The following is a 19849-nucleotide window of genomic DNA, read 5'->3' on the forward strand; positions in this document are numbered from 1 at the left end:
TAAAAAGCGTAACATCGGTAATTTCGAACTACATATCCTAGACTTCAAGCACAGTTGCACCACTGGGCCACAATTCTTCCTCTTGTGAATCGGCGAATACACCCACTGTGCTTCCGTCGCGCGACGCAGCTGCTCCCTTCGTTAATGCTTTTGCTGCTGATGATGATTAAGCGCTTTCTTATAGGTGCGACCTTGGAACAACCGCTCGTTGCATAATTCACGCATTTTGACACATGGCGTGATTCTGTGCTTCTACCACTTGACATTGCTCCCACTAAGGAGACTCCTTCCACTGCATGACATTCATAGCATTTTATCCCCAAGCCTCAAGCAAGGCCGGGCTTTGGGGTAGAACACTATAGCCTGGGTTCGACTCTCACTCGAGCGGAATATCTTCGTTATTTATTTTATTTGCACCTTTCTTGATCTCGTGGATATTGCTGATTTTTCGATGACGACCAACGATGCTGGTATTTATCCGAAACTAGCAGTGTTTTCAACGTTCATAATTAACATAAGGGTGAAATAAGCAGCCGTCATAGCGGATGAGAGAGCCAGGGAGCGAGTTAATGAAGCAACTAGGTGTGTTCATTGAATTTAGTGGAAAATATTTCGGAATAACTTCCAACATGATGTCATTTGCTCAGAATAGATTGCTGTGAATTTAGGTAGCCAAATCGATTTGGTGAGCCTAAAGGTGGAGAAGTTCTCAACGTTTGCTGAGAGAGGAAGAATGTAAGAAGTGTAGGGAGGCAAGTTCAGTTGGCTACTCTACTCGTGGGGAGAGGGGAGTGAGAGAGTAAAAGGGCGAGATGAGAAGGTGGATAAAACGTTTGCTGAATTTGTCTTACGACAAAGCGGCTGCTGGCTCCAAATGAAGCTGATGCAAATCCACGTATCATTCACACGCTTTCTGAAGCGCTGTTCAACCGCACTAGCGCCAGATTTCCCTCTCGCGCGTTATTGGGAAACTCTGGAGTGTCAAACGCGCAGCCCGCTGCTTCATAAGGAAATAGATGCTTTCCCAAACGGTAAGCCACTTACTCGTCTATTGCAATTAATAACGATTAGTTCAGGTAGACGGCACACTGCTCCCCCGTGAGGAATCCTAGGTGGTCATCACCTGGTGAAGCGTAGAACGAAATCTCCCTCTTTTAGAAGTGGCGTCCAGGTTTGAGTGATTATTGAGATCATTGCAGACATTTGCCTTGAACCCTGACGCCGAATACCTTTAAGAAATGAGCTATATTTGACGTACGGATAACGTGCTCTTTATCATGGCAGCGTTAGAGGATATTTTGTTAACAGCTCTTCTCCTCCACCCCTCTCCAAGTTCCAACTTTCTTCACCTTTCCAGATATCGAAGGGCTAAATTTCGTGAATGCGGCCGCCAGCTAAGGTGAGTTTGATGTCGCTGCTGAATGGTTAGCGGGGCCTACACAATCAGCCTTTTCCGGGTCATAACACTCCAGTGGATATTGCCGAAATCTAAACTGGTGTCCCTTGGTCTGTGATATTGCCCACCGCGCCAAAGTGGGCAATCTCGGAGTTGTGCATTGTGATTTCTGTAGACACGGCTGGGCTAGACAGCACCTGCGCGCGCTAAGTGAGCGCACAGATGTAGTCGCACCCACCCGTTCTGTGGAGGAAACATTTTCACGTTTGTGACACCAGATGTCGCTTGGTCCGCACGCGATTCATCTGCATTGATATACGCAGATGATATAGTGCCAGTGGTGGTGGTAGTGGTGAAACATTTAATAACCATTAAATAGTTACGAGAGGTTATTTGGGGCCTTATTGGGGCCTTATTGGCCTCCTACTCTCGCAGCGCTAGGTGGAACCCCTATTCCAGAGCTCCATTGGCAATCAATGCCGCCCGATCCCGTTTAACATGGGCCTTTTGGGCCCTCAGGTCTTCACAGCCGAGCAGGGCCGCCTCCCTGTCCTCTCTCGTGTGATTGGGGTTGGGGAAGGATAGATGGATTAGACTGGCACGCCCGGACGATGTGGAAGGTATCGGCCCAATTGTCTGATTGCGAGTAGGCTTCCAAAAACAGGGAGATAGCCCGGGAAGAGAGTGCGCGGGCGGCCTGATCGGCCTGTTCGTTACCCCTGAGTCCTTGGCTACCGGGTGCCCATACCAGATTTCGCGGAGTTGGATTAACGTATCAGCAGCTAGGTTCCAGTATGCGCTGAGCAAGCGGCGAAACCCACCCTAGCTGATAGTTCCGACAGGCCCCTCGTGAGTCGGTGATATGTTTAGAAGAGGGATATGTGAGAGCCAGAGCGATGGCAATCTCCTCCGCGTGTTTTGCGCTGTAGGCTTTGAAAGTGAGCCCGTTTACGGTGTTTGTGTTGTGTATGACTGCGGCCGTATACCACGGCCCATGGTGCGGGCTGGCAATGTCCACGTAGCACACGTGTTCATCTTGACAAAAGTGTCGCTGCAACGCTTCCACGCGCGCCTGGCGGCGACCACTGGGGTTTTCTTTAAGCATGTTGCGGGGAAGAGGTCGGACCCGGAGGGCGCGTCTCCAAGGTTCTGGCACTATCACCCTTTCCTCAATATAGTAATCGTGTTTGATGCGTATTCGGCCCAAGAGGCGGCGACCGGAATGGGTCTGTGCAAGGCGCGTGTATTGGTTAACGAGGTGGGCTTCTCGAAGTTCCCGGTAGGTATTCACCACGCCTAAGGCCAGAAGTCTCTGGTTGGACGGGGTGATAGGGAGCTCGAGAGCCCGCTTGATAACTTTACGGTGGATGACCTCGAGTTGATCATCCTCGTGTTTGCGTAGGTGCAAGTAGGGAGTCGAGTAGAGTATTCTACTCGTTACGAAAGCATGGGCAAGCCGCATTGCATCCCTGCTTCGTAATTCGCCCCGCTTGTTGGAGACCCGGCGGACCATACGGCCCACCTGGTCTCCCACCGTGCGAAGTTTGGCTACTGTGGTGTCGGCCTTGCGTTGGTGGTGTATGAAAAGGCCAAGGACGCGGATCTCCTTGGCCTCACGGATCGGTCCCGAGGGAAGACTGATATGGAGCTGAGTTGTGTCCTGAGGGGAGGGACGTACGTGCACAAATTCTGACTTAGCCGGGGCACACTGGAGTCCGCAGTAGGTTGCGTAGTCGTCGACTACAGTCGCTGCTGCTTGCAGGCATGACTTCATGTGACCCAGGTTACCTTGCGTGGCCCAGATCGTGATATCATCCGCGTAAAGAGCGTGATGTATCCCTGGTAGAGAAGCCAATTTGGGGGGGAAGATGAAGCATGGCTATATTAAATTGGAGGGGAGAGAGGACCGCGCCTTAAGGAGTTCCCCTCGAGCCGATGACGTAAGGCCCATGTCCCTCATCTTGTATGCGTATGTAGGCTCTACGGTCTGTAAGAAACTGTCTAACATAATTGAATGTTTTATAACCGCAGTTGGTCTGACAGAGGTGGTCAAGGATTACCTCATGCTTCACATTGTCGAATGCCCCTTTAAGATCCAAGGCCAGGACTACCAAGTGACAACAAGAAAGATTTGCAGAGATTGATGGACATCTGCGGTAATGAAGGAGATTGGTTATATTAGAGATTTAGTAAGGAAAAAATGAACAGTCATGATTTTTAATGATGATAAATATAGTGAGCTTAGGACACAGGAGGTCACGCCAGAGATAACAGATAAATACAAATATCTGAGTGTATGGATAAGCAATAGGACCGAGTACCTAAGGGAAGACGAAATATACGTAACGACTAAAGGTAAGAGGAATGCAGCGGTGATGAAAGACACTGTTCAATTACAATAGGTATGATGTTGTGAGAGGAATTTGAAAAGGGGTCATGGTTCCTGGTATGGCCTTCGGCAATGCGGTATTGTGCATGAGATCAGACGTTCAAACAAGATTTGAAATTAAGCAACGTGAAATGGGTAGGCTTGCTTTAGGAGCTCACTGGAATACACCAAATCAGGGAGTGCAAGGTGATCGATATGAGCTAGACGTGATTCGAGGGCAAGGAAACTAGCAGCAAGATAAAATTTCAGGAGCGATTGAGAGAAATTGGAGAGGAGCGTTGGGCTAGGAAGATTTTCAGCTACTTGTACATGAAGAATGTCGATACAAAATGGAGGAAGCGAACCAGAAAATTGACGGGTAAATACTTAGAAAAGAGCAGGGAGCCAAACCAAAAAGAACTATCAGTTAAGAAGCTGAAGGAAACGGAGACTGACATGTGGATAATTGGCATGATTAAGAAGTCCGCACTAGAGATCTATCGAACTTTTAAACAAGAAATTGCCAAGGAAACTATCTATCATAATTCTCGGGATAGTTCTCTGCTGTTGGAGGCCAGGACGGGAGTATTGCGAACCAAGACTTATCTGGCCAAATACGAAGGGGTAGACACGGTATGCAGTGCTTGTGCAGAGGTGGAGCAAACTGTCGAACACTTGATAATGTTCTGTAAAGGGCTTCACCCTATAGTTCAGGATGATGGTGCAGAGTTCTTCAAAGCACTGGGGTTTAGGAAGAGGGAGGCTGAAATAGACTTTAAGCGGGTGAAAATAACTAGAAGGAGGTTATCTGATTGGTGGCTGCAATCAAGGCATGATTGAAAATTAAAACCTGCACTACAAAGTGTCAGTCCTTAACTTCACTATTTAATAGACACAAAAAAAATATTTTTGTTCTCCGAGTCTTACGGCTAGGTGGCGTTAGCCGCCGCCCGATCTATAGGGTACAGCCACATCAATCCATCCACAATTTGCATGGTCGCTTCGGCAACGTTGGCGAGGACCATGCGCAGACTATTTACTCGGAAAAAGCCCACGGAGAGAAAGTGAGATGGCTTACGCTTTTGTGTCGGTTGTCTTCGGTGAATTCATAGGGTATCACATGCGATATATATATATATATATATATATTTTTTCAATGACAGCGTCATTTATTTCACGTGACTACTAAGTGGTTCTAAGAGAGAAAGGAAGAGAAAAGTGAGTCCGTAACTGCCTGCTTCAGGGAGCAACACCTCAACAGTAGCTCACAAGAGATGGGGGTGAGGAAGGATTAAAAGGATAGGAATAGCAGCATATGTACAGTCAACTCAAGCGTTTCTGGGGTGCTTAGAGCTCTGCGTCGAAGTTTTGGGTGGCCATCACTCGTGGTGCGCCTCTTCACCGGTCTTGGCGTGTTCCCCTCCTTCGTGGTGCGCGTGGTGCTCGTCGACGGGTGCCTCCGAATCCGGTACATTGACTTCCGGTGTCGCGGTAGAAGCGCCACCGGGCTTGCAGTGTCCGGCTGTCGCATCCTCACCAATGACGCAGTGCAGGCCTTCGGCGCAACGGTCGTTGTGTTCGGGATGACATTCCTCCTCGAGACACTGCGCGAAAAGAAAGAAGCGGCAGACTGTCAGCGACGCGCCGTTTGCCTGCATGCACAGTCTCGGAAGTGTTCACACAAAGCATTCCATGTACAGCGTGCGCCATATGCTGCATATTCATGTTGCAAGTACAACGAGGACGTTTGTCACCTACCTCCCTGCCTTTCCCTCATTTTATTTTCTCTCTCTTTCTACTGCTCGACTGTCATAAGCCCAACACACATCAACGGCGTAAACTTTGGTGGTGAAGACGACGACTCTATGTTCAACCTCTTTCCAAGCTTTTCGAATGTGCGTGTGTATGTGGTTAAACCCCGTTCAGCTCTCCACAGCGCCTGAAAAGAAAACTCTAGCTAGACCACGACACGCATAGACCGGAGTTAGAATTGAGCTCCGTTTACTTTCGCACTGCACAAACTGCAACGCCCGTGAGCATCAAAGGTCAACCACAAAGAAATGAGAGGGCTTCAAGGCTTCTTTGAAGACAGGCCCGATGTGCTACCACCGCTTACTTCATTGTGTCGAGTGTATGCGTTGTGTTAGTGTGGAACAAACATCAGTGCGTTGCGGTAAAACTTCAACTTTCGAAATAATATAAGGCGAGACAGTATTTTTTCTTAAGCTTTACTTTGTTCCCAACGACCATTGGAAATGAGCAGCTTGTCAGAAAATGGCAACAACTACAAATCTACTTTTATTTAATACAAAAAAAGCGGTGTCGATGCGAAAGTGGGGCGTGTGCAACATTATCGAGCGACAATTTCCGTCATTATTTTAGCAGGAAGCTTACTCCTATGAAACTATATTGAACGTACCGTTAAAATTACAAGCACGGCCCCTTAGTTGAACCATTATTATAATTGTTTTCTTGCCCTTCACTGAACACTCCCATAAATCTTGTTTTTTCTCGAGAGGGGCGCGCGGTAGGTCATGAGACTTTAAGACGTATACAGTTTCCTATAAGTACACTAAGCGGAGATCTGGCGCTATGCGAACTGCAACGCATGGCGCTTCAGCCAGATGGGAATTGCTGACAGTTTCTGCACAAATGTTCTCATCTTCGTTCTTTCGGCTCCACTTGGCTTCGCGTGGCTGGGAGACACACGATGCGACAGTAAGCAAATGTTGCATTCCAGGCTTACGTATCCTAATCAAGTCATGACTTTCTCAACGGTTCTTTCTTTTACCCGAAACAAAACCAAAGCAACATAATTAAGAAAGCCACAGGTAATTTTGAAGCCGCAAGTTTGAAGAATAGGCAAGTCCGTGTACCCATCATTGCCATGGCGGCTGAATGACCGCAGCGCCAAAGTGCCTTCTCGTTGAATTCAGGAAACTGTATGCAGAAGACGTGTCACGTGAAGACCTTTTTTGGTGTTGTGGCTGATGATAAATCGCCACGCTTCCTTTTGTAATGGGTCGGCAGCGTTAAAACGTTTTCTGGTTCCACACTGGGAAATTGCCTGGCGCCGCTCGACGTTTTTGGTATTCAAATTGTCACTAAAGCGGCTTCTTGCTCGATATCACGACGTTATTATAGTCGAACCAGAGTTTTTTTTTTATTCATCTAATTTTCGTTGGGGTCACGTGAGCTTTTCTGCTGCACGCCGCGGCCAGCGTCCAATGCAGAAATTAAAGGGCCCCTAAAGCACACCCACTTCGAAGGAGAAGCTATCAAATGTTTCTCGCCATTTATTTCATCGTAAAACTCGAGGAAGGTCAACTCCTGAAGCCGTCAACTCATTAAATCAGGACTACGCGCGGTTATCTCCGCAGTCGCCGAAAATGAAATGCATTCAGTTGATCGATAGTCACGCGAGACGAGGTATAAGGGCCATGCACGGCAAAACAGGGTGAACGATAATTCTCATCATATCCACCTCTCGAAAGCGTATTTCATCCTGACACAACGAGAGCAAGCTGCGGCTTCATGATGCGGGAAAGGCCGGGAGAAAATAACCAGCTTGTTCTTCGCATTTAAGGAGGTTGTTTAGGGGCCCTTCAAGGCTTTCGCTTTGCAATATCACTCTGGCTTGCCCCCCATTTCTTCTTGATGCGCTGGTGCTAAACAAGGTATTTGAATAGCTGGATGAATATAAATAGTAGTATAATTTTAAATGGACATGTCGAAAACAACAAAAACAAACCGCTCTAAGAACTATGTTGCAGGCCAAGAGCATGCCTCAGGGAAACACGTCAGACCCCCAACTTCAATTTGTAACAAGGCGTGCGCCAATACCAGAAAAAAACAATAAATTGAAGAAATAAATATAATCAGTTTCTTCGATATTATTCTGGGAACTTTGGTTTTGGCAATTTTTTCATCGTAGGTTTAATAATATAAGAACAAACCTGTGAAACGCTTCGCTTTAAGTTTCCTGCTAACTTATCTTATGATGACGTCAAATATTTAAATGCGTCTTTACTTTGGTTTGGCCAATTTGGCTCAACAAAATTTCCTCAAACTTGGTATGCTCAGCCTCTGGCTCACTGTTTTTAGCCATTAAGAACTACGTACGACATACCAACAAAAAAAAAAAAACATTACGCCACTCGTCTGGTGGGGCAAAGTGATGTCTCCACACGCATTTCCTTTCGCGCTCACTGGCCGAGCGTCATCCCACAGCGAGTGTCTCGTTTCTGATTTCGTGAAAGAGCTACTTTTTATTCGAGAACAAAAAAAGGTTTATTTTTTCTCGCGAGTAGAGAAGGTTTCCTGAACCAATAAGACTGAAAGTACTCTGACGGGGCATGGCTTTCTTCTTTATTGTTTATTAGTGCGACCTGCATCGCCCAAGTGGACATAATTGTACAACCCCCATATCTAACTTATTCCATTCGCGAATAGGAAAAGGAAAGAAAGAATTAGAAAAGACACCAGTGCGGCAGCTTCCTCGTGGTATTTTTTTTTTCAAGTAACTATCAATATATGCGGCACTCAACATGTATAAGCTGTTGTTAATGCGGACTTCATCACAAAAGATGGAGTGGACAAATTTTAATCGCAAGAATTGTCTGCGCTGCTCAAGAGGTTACCGTCCCAGGCTACTTTTAATGCAAATAGCACTGGAGTTAAAGTTGTAATTACCTTGTTGCAGAAGTCGCAGCAGCCACAGGCGTCCTTGTGACTCCCGCACTGGCATTCGTGCTTGGGGCAGGTCTCGGGGTCACACGTCACGCCCTCGCAGTTTGGTTCTGAGGTGGCAGACACGCTGCGCGCAATCGAAGAAATGTAGAACACTCTGTTACGCAGGATGATTGCATCAATCAAGTCACGCTGCCTTCTCGGTGGAAAGACAGAGAACGCCCACCAATGCGATGGGCGAAAAAACGTCCGAAAACTTGTGTTAGTTATAGCATTTTGGCCGGGGTCCGGCAATATATATATATATATATATATATATATATATATATATATATATATATAATTAAGAATATAGGAGCACACTTACGAAAATTTGATAATTGTTTACTCTACGTTTCGGCCGTATATATATATATATATATATATATATATATATATATGCGTGCGTGTGCACAGTGGTGCCGAAGACCAAGTTCAACTAACTCGTGCATTCAGTAACAGTGACATGACTTATGAGAGAACCCCCCCCCCCCCCCCCCAAAACGAATTACCGAAAGCAAAGCATCAAAACACAGGAACTGCACCGATACAACGGTAGGAAGGATCTTGCGTGAAGACGTCGTCTGTGTTCCCCTGAGCAGAAGAATAAATGTTTTTGGAAAGGCGCCGGTCCGCGCATGCGGTGTTCACCACGATTTCACCCATTGCAGCTAATCTTGCTTAGTCTTGTTCTATTAATCTATGTTACTTTCTTTCTTTTTTTTTGCCTGTGTGGGGGGGGGGGAGGTGTCTGATAAGTTATGTCACTGCTAGTCATTGAAAACATTGGTATTGGCCCTCGACGCTGCAGTTCTCTGCATGTATGTATATATTTGTTTTTACTTTTCACTCATTAAGAAGCTTGGAGGTTACGTTGCGAAGACTAAGGACGGGGTTTTTTCCAAACCTTGTTACTATAGAGCAAGTGGCGCTCAGGGGTAGGAAGGTACCAGCGCAAATTTTGTGACCAGGCAGCAAATTTGGTTCACACGTTGTGTACGTGTCCGATTCAGTGGGCCTTAGGTCGCACACTCTAGAATTATGGGATTCCCTACTCCGCAACCCAGACCCCAACGTCCAGCCGGACATCATCAGTCAAGCCTTTGCTGTTGCCGCGTTTCAGGATATTTCGGCCGATGGCCACGGGGGACGTGCACTTTCTCCTGTCGCGCATTGACTGGTTTTATACACTCTTACTTATGTACCGATTAAATGCAGGCTGCGCTTCGTAAACCAGGCAGCAAATGTCTGGTTTCCTGGCTATACTTGAAACATTAAGTGCGAGCTGATCAAGAGTGCAATTAAGCTTTTTCTCTTGTTTTCCCACACAATAAACGTTATTTCCAAGTAAGCGCGAGTCGCTTGCCCACGTCTTGATTTTTGGCGCTTTACGCTCGTTAATAATGCTACATTGACTAGACCGAACTACTACCCTACTGTTCGAAAATGTCCTATGCAGCACTTACCACACAGCCGCAAGCGCGATAAGGAGAAACGCCAGAACAATCTTCATGTTGCTCCTGCAAATAGGTGAATTGTCCCATCACTTTGGTTGCTGGACGCCACCTTTGACATCTATGGTCTGTCACTATTTCTCTCTATCTAATGTAGCTCTATCTCTCTCTTTGACTTTAATGTAATAGGAAGTGAACGAGAAATACCCATAGCTTAGAAAGGCGTTAATATGCTTCGTAAAAAACTCAGGCAAAGCGACAAAAAAAAAAAAGCGAAATGCTTAGACCACGGCCGCACCACAGACACGCAGAGAGCCCTCTAAGTGAAGTTTAACGTAGGCGAGTTTAGAGAGCTGTTTGGTTTTTAAATTGATGCTTCTCTACATATTGTGTTGTTACTAAAATTATCGCATTGTCATGCTTTCATAAGTGCATGAAGAGCTATCTGCGGACTCTATCAGCAGTAATGCGCGTGACCGCCTTGTACGTATTGGACCCCACCAATTTATTATACGATACATAGTGCTCCTCCTTATCTTTACCAGTTATCTCATTCCTTCTACTTTTTTTTGCCTTTGTGTGTTCCTACAGTCTTGATATGATGATGATGATGATGATGATGATGATGATGATGATATAACCGGCTACTGCGCAGCCTACGTTCCACGTTTTTCATATATATTAATACACGAGAAAAAAAAAGGCTGTAAAGTGTGAGTGAACAAGAGATAGATCGAGGTCGTATGGTAAGACCGAGGTCTCTTGCAGGGCATTGCCGGCACACCTGCGACTGCGCGTATCTGCTTTGGCGCGGTGCTTTAACAGAGCGTTTAGTGCTGTGGTCCTCCGGCGTTCCTTTGTATCCTTCATGAATGCGGCTGGGGTAATAAAGTAATGCAACAGTGTTTGTACCCGAGCGGCTTGGTATCCCCCGGCACGAAAGTTCTTTAATGGAGAGTTATATTTGGGCGACTTGTGCAAGCAGGCTGTCCGCAACTTCAACTAAGATAAAAAGATTTAGTGCTGAGGCTCCAGGGCGACTTGTGCGCCCGAGCTGTCGCGTTCTTTCGTACCCAGGGTGGAATAGTTTTAGTGCCAGGGACCCGGAGTGCTGGATACCGGAGCTCCGGCGTTATTTTGCACCGTCCCCGTTTTATACTGTTTTTCAGCCACCCGTGAAGAACGTACAAGAGAACGGAGCAGCTTGGAAACCCAGGGGAACTAAAAATTTAATATTCACTGCCAATGCCAACGGGTTATTTCCGTCGTTAACCATGCCACTATCGTGATTCTCGGTCCAATATAACTTTTACACTTGGCCATTTAACCATACACGTAGAATGCCAGAAACTGTGTGTTAATAAAGCCAGAAATGAGATGAAAATTTAGTAAAGAGACAAATAACTAAAGAATAGTACGCGAAATCGGCCGCAGAATCATTGCTAGACTCGTACTTGTAGACAGCTATGATAGAAGCTATAATTAAAGAGTCTCACTTTTTTCTTCGCAATTGATTTTGCCACGAAAGCGAATAAATTTAATTAACGCCCCAAAACCACTGTATGAGGGACGCCGTAGCGGAGGGTCACCTGATTTTAGGTGCACTGACAATTCCCTCCGACGAAATGTGACCGCCGCGGCAGGAATCGAACCAGCGACCTTCAGGTGAGCAGTCAACCGCCGCTACAGCACCGCGGCGGACTCGAAAGCAAATGTGTTCTTATAGAAATGAATCCGAAGATGAGGACTTACGGTTGCACGTCCGACAGGTTGTACAAGCTTCGCGTCCCTTAGCAAATCTGAGACGAGCTCTAAATTGCGCAAATAAATATTTGCACGCTTTTTATACCGCCGCTTCCCCAGAAGCAGCCAGAACAGCCAATCGCCGTCGAAGACGTGTAAAACAAGCCAAATAAACAGCGCGGTCACGCCTTCCGCATCGTGTCAAAACCGCGATGCGTGCGCAATCATACGTCGAAACGCATACGTAAAAGAAAGAAAAAGGAGTTAAATGGAGATGACACAAAGACGGCGAAATTCGGAGTGCTCGCCAAATTGCATGAAACTTGAGAAACGCCAAAGATGACAGCGCAGGGGTCTTTCGAATAACGGGGGTCATGGACGATGAAGAAACAAGCAAAAACGCGTGCATATAGCAGCCACACATATCTTGTCGAGACAACAACACCGCCCTTGAAAAGACGCGGCCTTCTTATAGCACGGCTGACGATATGAAGCGTCTCGCATAGCGCTCGGAAGCGAACATTGAGCAAACCATGGCTCTGAGTGATATGACGACCTCGTTACGATAATCGTGCTGCTTCAACCGTGGGAATCGTCTTTGCGCCATCAAATCACTGATTTCTTTGATTTTATTGATATGTGGGGTTTTAACGTCCCAAAACCATCATATGATTATGAGAGACGCTGTAGTGGAGGGTTCCGGAAAGTTCGACCACCAGGGGTTCTTTAACGCGCACCCAAATCTGAGCACACGGGCGTACAACATTTCCGCCTCCATCGGCAATGCAGCCGCCGCAGCTGGGATTCGATCCCGCGACCTGCGGGTCAGCAGCCGAGTACCTTAGCCACTGGACCGTCATGGCGGGGCACTGAGTTCCTTGCAAAGATATTCGCGTGGAACCTCGCAACACGTAAGACTAATCGCGCTGTCTAAGCGCTAATGCGCACCTACTTTCTCGAATCCGAAGGAGAAAAAAAGAACATACTTGACTCTGATTAGCCAGCGTGAATATTCTTTACTCATTCATCATACTCGTATTTATGCAGCCATCATAGAATAACGTACTTGTTTGATTGTACAGTCAACGAGATACAAGTAAATTTTGAGATATGTTAATTCAACTAAGTTTTCCTTACATCTGTCTGTAAACCCACCATACTTCATTGCTGTATTTGTTTGTTTTGATTCATGTACGTTTGACGTACCACATTATTCTTCTACTGTGATTAATTTTGAATGCGGCTTGATTCGACATTAAACGAACCCTTTTCGAGACATTCACCCCTCGCCTTCCTATAAAATACCGCAAACAGCCTTCAAGTGAACAATAAGTGATTATGAATAATATTGTCATGATTATCACGATAATTTTGTACCTTATGACAGGGCATCTCTGATATGCATACCTGTTGATGGTGCACTGGCGTCTGTGGGCATCGCCTTCACACTGGGCTGTAATATTTTTTTGCACTGATGAAAAATTGTCTGTTTGTAGCACCCGTAAATGTGGTTCTAGAGCTATCAAAGTGATACCAATGTGTTGTGCAACATTGACATAGTCCAAACGTTACCGCCAAAGAAAAAAGAAGTGCGTAAAAAAGTGATCAAGTGCTAAAGAGAGATGCTACTAATTAAAATGGAGTGTATCACCATTTCTTGCACAGAAATTTTAAATATTTACGTCTTAACAAATCCCCGTATGTGCACATTTATATGTTCCGTGCTAGCGCATGCGCATGTGAACCCTTTCCCGGGCTTTTGTAATTGCTGCCTGCGCGGTAGTTGTACAAGCGCCTTCGGCTTTGTCCCTGCACCAAATCGTTTAAGGGCAACGTTACATCGCCTCTTCGCCTTAATCGTCGCGGCAAGACGACTTCTACGCAGTCCGCTGCTTGCCCTTGGTCACCTCATCACGTATGCACACTTTAACTGACCTTGTGGGTCGTCCCGAGCGTCGCACATCTCAGATTTCGTTCTCCTCACTGAGTAAACAAGACACGCCATCTTCTGCATGAGCCGACAGATATAAGTTATTGCACTTTTCTTGGTCCACTTACTGGCGCGACGCACAAGGCATCATCACGCTAAATCCTTAGAAGCTTGTTTCTGTAGAACTGACGCTTGTAACTGTTCAATTTTTTCAGCATCGCACTCAAGCATACTCCTAATATGTGTCTTTCCTTCCACTTAGTTTCTCCTTCTGCATCGAAACAGCTTTGTCTCACCATCCAGTTCTCACGTCTTTTATTGTGGTGTTATTTTAATTTAAATAGGAAAACTGATTGTATTGTCCCTTTACATTTTTATGCTGTAATTATTCTGCTTGAAGTTTTGAGTATTTTTTATTTGTAGGTTCTTCTAATGGTTTATAAATCCTGTTATTATCCTTTATACAGGAAACAATTTTCTATGCCACTTTTGTATTGCTATGTCGGTTATCACATCAATCTCTAACCATTTTATGTACCTTTTTGTATTATTCATATCATAGTGAAAATGACACCCCCCCCCCTGATTCGAACTAGGAGCCTGCAGTATGTAATAAATAAAATGAAATAAATGAATGTAATGAGGAAAGCCGTAGCGATGGGTTTTGGATAGATTTCGACCTTCGCGCTTCGTCAACGTCCAACTTAGTCTAGGTACGCAACGAATTATTGGCAACCTCGCTCTTGTACCATGAAGCTACCAAAAAATTCCATACTGACTTCCCAGGAAACAAAACTATTAGCACTTGTCTCATCATGAACCTTTACCAACACGCCCAACTGGCAGTCATCCTAAACAAAACTATTAGTTGTAGAAAAATTGTCCTCATCCGCGGATGGTACCCGACACCAACACCTTCCTGCAGCAGTCGCCCTACCAATTGAGCTAACCAGAATTGAGACAGCTGGCAGCGCGAGAAACCAGGATGGATTTACTAGTTACTCAAGAGACTTACTAGTAAGAGACCAAAAAATTCTTGAAGTCGACGTTTCGGCAAGTGGTCTTCGTCTTCTTGGAGGGCCACTGCACTTCCTGGAGAAGACGAGACGACCTTCCGAAAGGACGGCTCCAGCGACACGCCATATACTTGTGAAGAAAAAAAGTGTAACTGTAAGGGCTAGTTTTCTTTTTAGACATAATAGTAATGACAAACAATGACGCCAAGAAAAGTGGATGCTATTTTTAGTAACTGTAGCGTAAACGCGTTATTCGAAGGTGGCAACTTATCTTCTGGTCTCTTTCTTCGCATTCACATTACAGTTACTATTAATGACGTACGCAATACTTTCCTTGGCCTCATTTTCTGTCAGTTTTCATTGTGCTCTATACAAGGACTCTCTAAACAAGTGAATGAAACTTATTTTATAGCCATCAGTGAAGCCGCTGTGATTGATTTAGTCAAGCTGGGATGGGCCCTCCACGACGGTGCTCGATTGCTGACCCGTGAAATGCGGCTTCCATCCTGGCCGCAGCTGTCGTATTTCGATGAATGCGAAATGGCAGAGGCCCGTGTATTTTGTGATGTTAGAGGACCTTAAAGAACACCACATGACCGAAGCCTCTGAAGCTCTGAACTTCGGCCTGCCTCCTTCTCATATTGTGGTCTTGGCACGTGTAACCACAGAAAATATCATTACGGGGTGGGTGGGTTGGCGAGGTGTAAACATTTTTTTTGACGAAAATATTACGGTTCTTCTTGTGTACGTGTACTATATATGCACCCGCACACATAAACATGCGCACGAATACATATTGAATGTGGACGACTTGGTTGATGCGCATTTTCAAGAGTTTGCAGCGCAAGTAAAACAGGAACCCACATCCTTTATTCGTCTCAACACGCACTTACAAGTGCATATACACACAGGTGAAAATTGTGTCAAAGGTGCGTCAGAGACATGTCATAAAGCGGTATGAGGAAACTAAGAAAATAACGATATTGATAGAAAAATGAACTCCTACCGCGATCTTTTCTAACTTGTCTCTGAACTCTGACAGGTGTTAGGTACTAACACATCCACACCCACGCGCACACACGCATATATATATATATATATATATATATTGTAACGACGAGAAATAAGAGACAACGCCTTTGCTGCAGGCCGGCTGTTCTTATTCTGCTTCCTCCTCGTCGGCTTCCTTAACCCCTGCCTGCCCCTTGCCTGAGCCCCACTATTTATTATCATTACACTCGGCCCCGACTGCGAGCCTCGTGGGCTACCGACAATGTCTCCGGTGGGCGGCATTGACTATTCCGGGGTGGCCGGGCTCGGCCAAGCTGATATTTCACATGGAAGTTTGTTGAAGGAGATTCCGGAGGACGACACTGGCTGTGACGTGATGGTCGGTGCAGGCGTCGTCCACGATGGGGCCAACGCTGTTGACTTGGACAAGATGCCGCTAGCAGGAGATACAGACTCCTGCAAAGTGGCCGCGTTGGTTTAATCTCGTCGGTTTGAGCATCCCGTCGCAGTCGTGTTACAAATGCTGGAAATAGTCCACGCTGCACCGTCACCTGCTGCACTGAGCGTCGACGCCTGCGTTGCTTGCGGTGTGGCAAGGGGCGTCGGGGTGTCTTGGTAGTCATCTGAGAGCCGAGTTCAGGTTGCAGCTTGAGAGGCAACGCGTGCTCTTGCAGCACTGCCTTTGTCGGACTCATGCTCAAGCTGCTTATTCCTATAGTTTCACGTGCAGTAGAGCCTTCATTGTCAGATGACCTGTCACTAACCGGAAGTATTACCTTCTCTGGTAGGTCTTTGCTGACAGTGACTTTGAAGGAGGCGGCGCTTAGCGTGTGGCAGACGTCCGCACACTCGGCCACAGACTGACGTGATATCAGGAGATGTCGCTTCGAAGTGAGGGTCAGCACTGTAGGGTTGTTCGTCCCAGGGTAGGTGGTTAAATTGGCTGTCGGGAAGCTGCAAAATACAGCTGAAGCCGCGAGGGTGGTCTCCTTCTCGGATCTATTCTCGGTAGCGGTCGCGTAAGACTGGGTGGTCGTGGAGAGGTGATGGTGACTCCGTCCAAAAGCAGCTATGAGCTTGTCACTCCAGTCCACCCAGGACGTCTGCCGCACGCCTTCGTATCGATGCCAAGCCGCGGCAGCATTCCGAAGGCGGTCTATGGCCATGCCCCACTTCTTTTGGTCCGTCCACGCTGCGTGATCTCCGACAGCGTTGACGGTTGCCACCCATTCCTTGGCATCGTCCTGGAAGCCGCGAAACTCCGGTAGCTCGAAGGAAATCGGCGATGGCGGGACTGCGGGCAAAACTCCGAAATGTGCCCACGCCAAGCAGTTCACTTGCTCTGATACCTCCGTGAGAGAACGCCCGAGATTGCGACGGTTCTCGGGCGAGCTTACCTCGAAGTTTTGTGAGGCGGCCGCAGCCAACATGGCATTGAGTGCGCACAATGTTGGCAAGATGGCAGGACATAGCTGGGAGCTCGACGCTATGAGGGCGTTGGTCGTGACGCGGAGTTGCGCGATGGTATGCTGCAGCTCCGCTGCGCTGTCGTGTGATCCGCACGAAGAGCCAAGGCCCGCCTCTGCGGAGGATACAGTGACTGCGGTACTCGAGGTGGTACAATTGCTGACCAAGGACGCGTGGACGGCGTCCCTTGGAAATCCAGCTGTGGTAGGAATCGTGGACATGGGTTCCAGGGCGCTGGAAGCGTCAACGACGTTCCCAGGCAAGCGGAACCCATGTGATGAGTTGTGACCTGGTACTGCGGCGTAGATGAAGCGGTCTTGCGCCGCCGGGTAGGCCTCGACGCCGTACACGGTGGGTGCTTGAAGCGCCGACAGGTTGCCAGGTATGGAGGAGGCATGTACGCCATCCCTAGGTGAGAGAGGCCCGTGCGCATGGTTGCCGCGACGTGTCGCGTCCCAGGACAAGTTTCCCGGAACCACAACGGAGGCCTGGACGCCATCCGTCGGTGCTGGGATGGATGCTGGCCGCGACGGACGCCTTGCGGGTTCCATCAGGGAAGAAGCGTGACGGCGTTCCTTATCGTGATCTGGTACCGGTAACGGGTGCTGGAGCCGCCGAGGAGGCCTTGACGCCGTCCCTGAACGGTGGTGTCAGTAAACAGCTGCCGAGGAGGGCTTGACGCCGTCCTCAAGCGACGCTTACCGCGGCTGCACGTCGGCGGGCGTTGTGGATGACGAAACCGAGACGTAAGCCGTTTTCTTCGTCGACTGCGCCATTGTAACGACGAGAAATAAGAGACAACGCCTTTGCTGCAGGCCGGCTGTTCTTATTCTGCTTCCTCCTCGTCGGCTTCCTTAACCCCTGCCTGCCCCTTGCCTGAGCCCCACTATTTATTATCATTACAATATATATATATATATATATATATATATATATATATATATATATATATATATATATATATATATATATATATATATATATATATATATATATTGTAAAGGGGTTTTATTGAAGGACTCAGCAATCGGGTGGTAGCTCTAAAGGAAGGCAGGCGAACCCAGATGACGGTGCTTGATCGCCGATCTCGTGCCTTTTTCTTGTGCTGATGATAGCTGACCTGATGGTATCAACGTCTTTCTTATTCACTACAATTACCCCCGGCGACAAAGTTGAAGCCATCCTGGCGATCTAACACGTGGGGACAAGCGGGTCAAAGTACGGCTTCAGACGGTTTACGTGAACGATATCACGTCCACGCCGACGACGGTCGCTTGGTGACGTGATGGGTTCAATGGCGTAGTTCACGGGTGAAGTACGCTCGACCACGCGGTAGGGACCATGATAATTGGAGAGTAGTTTGGGTGATACACCAGGGGCGCAGGGCGGTACATGAAGCCATACAAGTGCTCCAGGAACGAACGTTGGTGCAGAACGATGGTCGTCGTCACGGATCTCCTTCTGGCGCTGTTGGTCGGATGTAGTAAGCCGCTTGGCTAGCTTGCGGCATTCTTCTGCGTAACGAGTGGCTTCCGAGACAGGCTTGTATTCGGAGGGATCTGGCGAGTATGGCAGTAAAGTGTCGATGGTGTGTGATGGTTCGCGACCGTACAGGAGAAAAAATGGGGAAAACCCGGTAGTGACTTGCGTAGCGGTGTTATACGCGTATGTAAAAAATGGGAGAACGAGGTCCCAGTTTGTTTGATCAGAAGCGACATGCGTAGCGAGCATGTCCCCCAGAGTACGATTAAACCGCTCAGTCAAGCCGTTCGTCTGTGGGTGGTAGGCTGTACTCTTCCGGTGAACCATATGGCACTGTTTAAGAAGTGCTTGTATTACATCGGAGAGGAAAACACGCCCTCGGTCACTGAGGAGTTCTCGAGGAGGAGCATGACGAAGCACAAAACGATTGAGTATGAAAGTTGCGACGTCTTGTGCTGCAGCTGTGGGGAGAGCAGCAGTTTCAGCGTACCGTGTTAGATGATCCACTGCCACGATAGCCCATCGGTTGCCTGCCGTTGTTAATGGTAGTGGTCCGTAGAGGTCAATTCCTACTCGGTCGAATGGGCGGTCTGGGCATGGAAGTGGCTGCAATGAACCTGTTGCAGGATGTGGCGGGCTTTTCCGCCGCTGACTTTCGTGGCAGCCGCGAATGAACTGGCGGACGAAGGTAAACATTCCGCGCCAGTAATACCTTTTTCGTAGGCGCTCGTAGGTCTTGAAAACACCGGCGTGAGCACATTGCGGGTCGGAATGAAACGACGCGCAGATGGTAGAGCGCAGCGTTCGGGGAATGACTAGTAGCCATTTCCTACCATCTGCTGAATAGTTGCGCCGGTACAAGAGGCCATCCCGAATACTGAAGTGCGGAGCCTGGCGGCGCAGGGTTCGAGTGGTTGGAAGTGTCGGTGCCTCGGATAACGCGTCAAGAAGCGAAGCGATCCATGGGTCATTGCGTTGTGCAGAAGAGATGATGTCCTCGTCAAGCGCTGACAACGTGTTGTCCGAGAAAACAGATGCGATGTCCGGGGATAGGGGAGATCGTGACAGTGCATCAGCATCGGCATGCTTGTGGCCGGAACGATATACCACGCGAATGTCATATTCTTGAAGCTGAAGAGCCCAACGGGCAAGACGACCCGATGGGTCCTTAAGCGAAGATAACCAGCATAATGCGTGGTGGTCCGTTACTACATCAAAAGCACGGCCATAAAGGTATGGGCGGAACTTGACAAG

At 47.6% G+C, this 19849-nt stretch overlaps 2 protein-coding genes across 7 annotated transcripts in view; one reads left to right on the forward strand and one right to left on the reverse strand.

Moving 5' to 3' along the window:
• LOC119179433 (lysosomal alpha-mannosidase) overlaps positions 1–19849 on the forward strand; it is a 150937-nt gene that overhangs the window by 71280 nt on the left and 59808 nt on the right. The window lies entirely within an intron of this gene.
• On the reverse strand, positions 4911–11803 carry LOC119179594 (uncharacterized). The gene is made up of 4 exons (XM_037430711.2): positions 11699–11803; positions 9959–10012; positions 8457–8580; positions 4911–5368 (listed from the first exon to the last, which is right to left on the reverse strand). Exons 2-4 carry the CDS (start codon positions 10003–10005, stop codon positions 5144–5146), a joined length of 396 nt encoding a protein of 131 aa, XP_037286608.2. The 5' UTR covers positions 10006–10012; positions 11699–11803; the 3' UTR covers positions 4911–5143.

Source organism: Rhipicephalus microplus, chromosome 7 (genome assembly GCF_043290135.1).
Source record: "Rhipicephalus microplus isolate Deutch F79 chromosome 7, USDA_Rmic, whole genome shotgun sequence".
Taxonomy (NCBI): domain Eukaryota; kingdom Metazoa; phylum Arthropoda; class Arachnida; order Ixodida; family Ixodidae; genus Rhipicephalus; species Rhipicephalus microplus.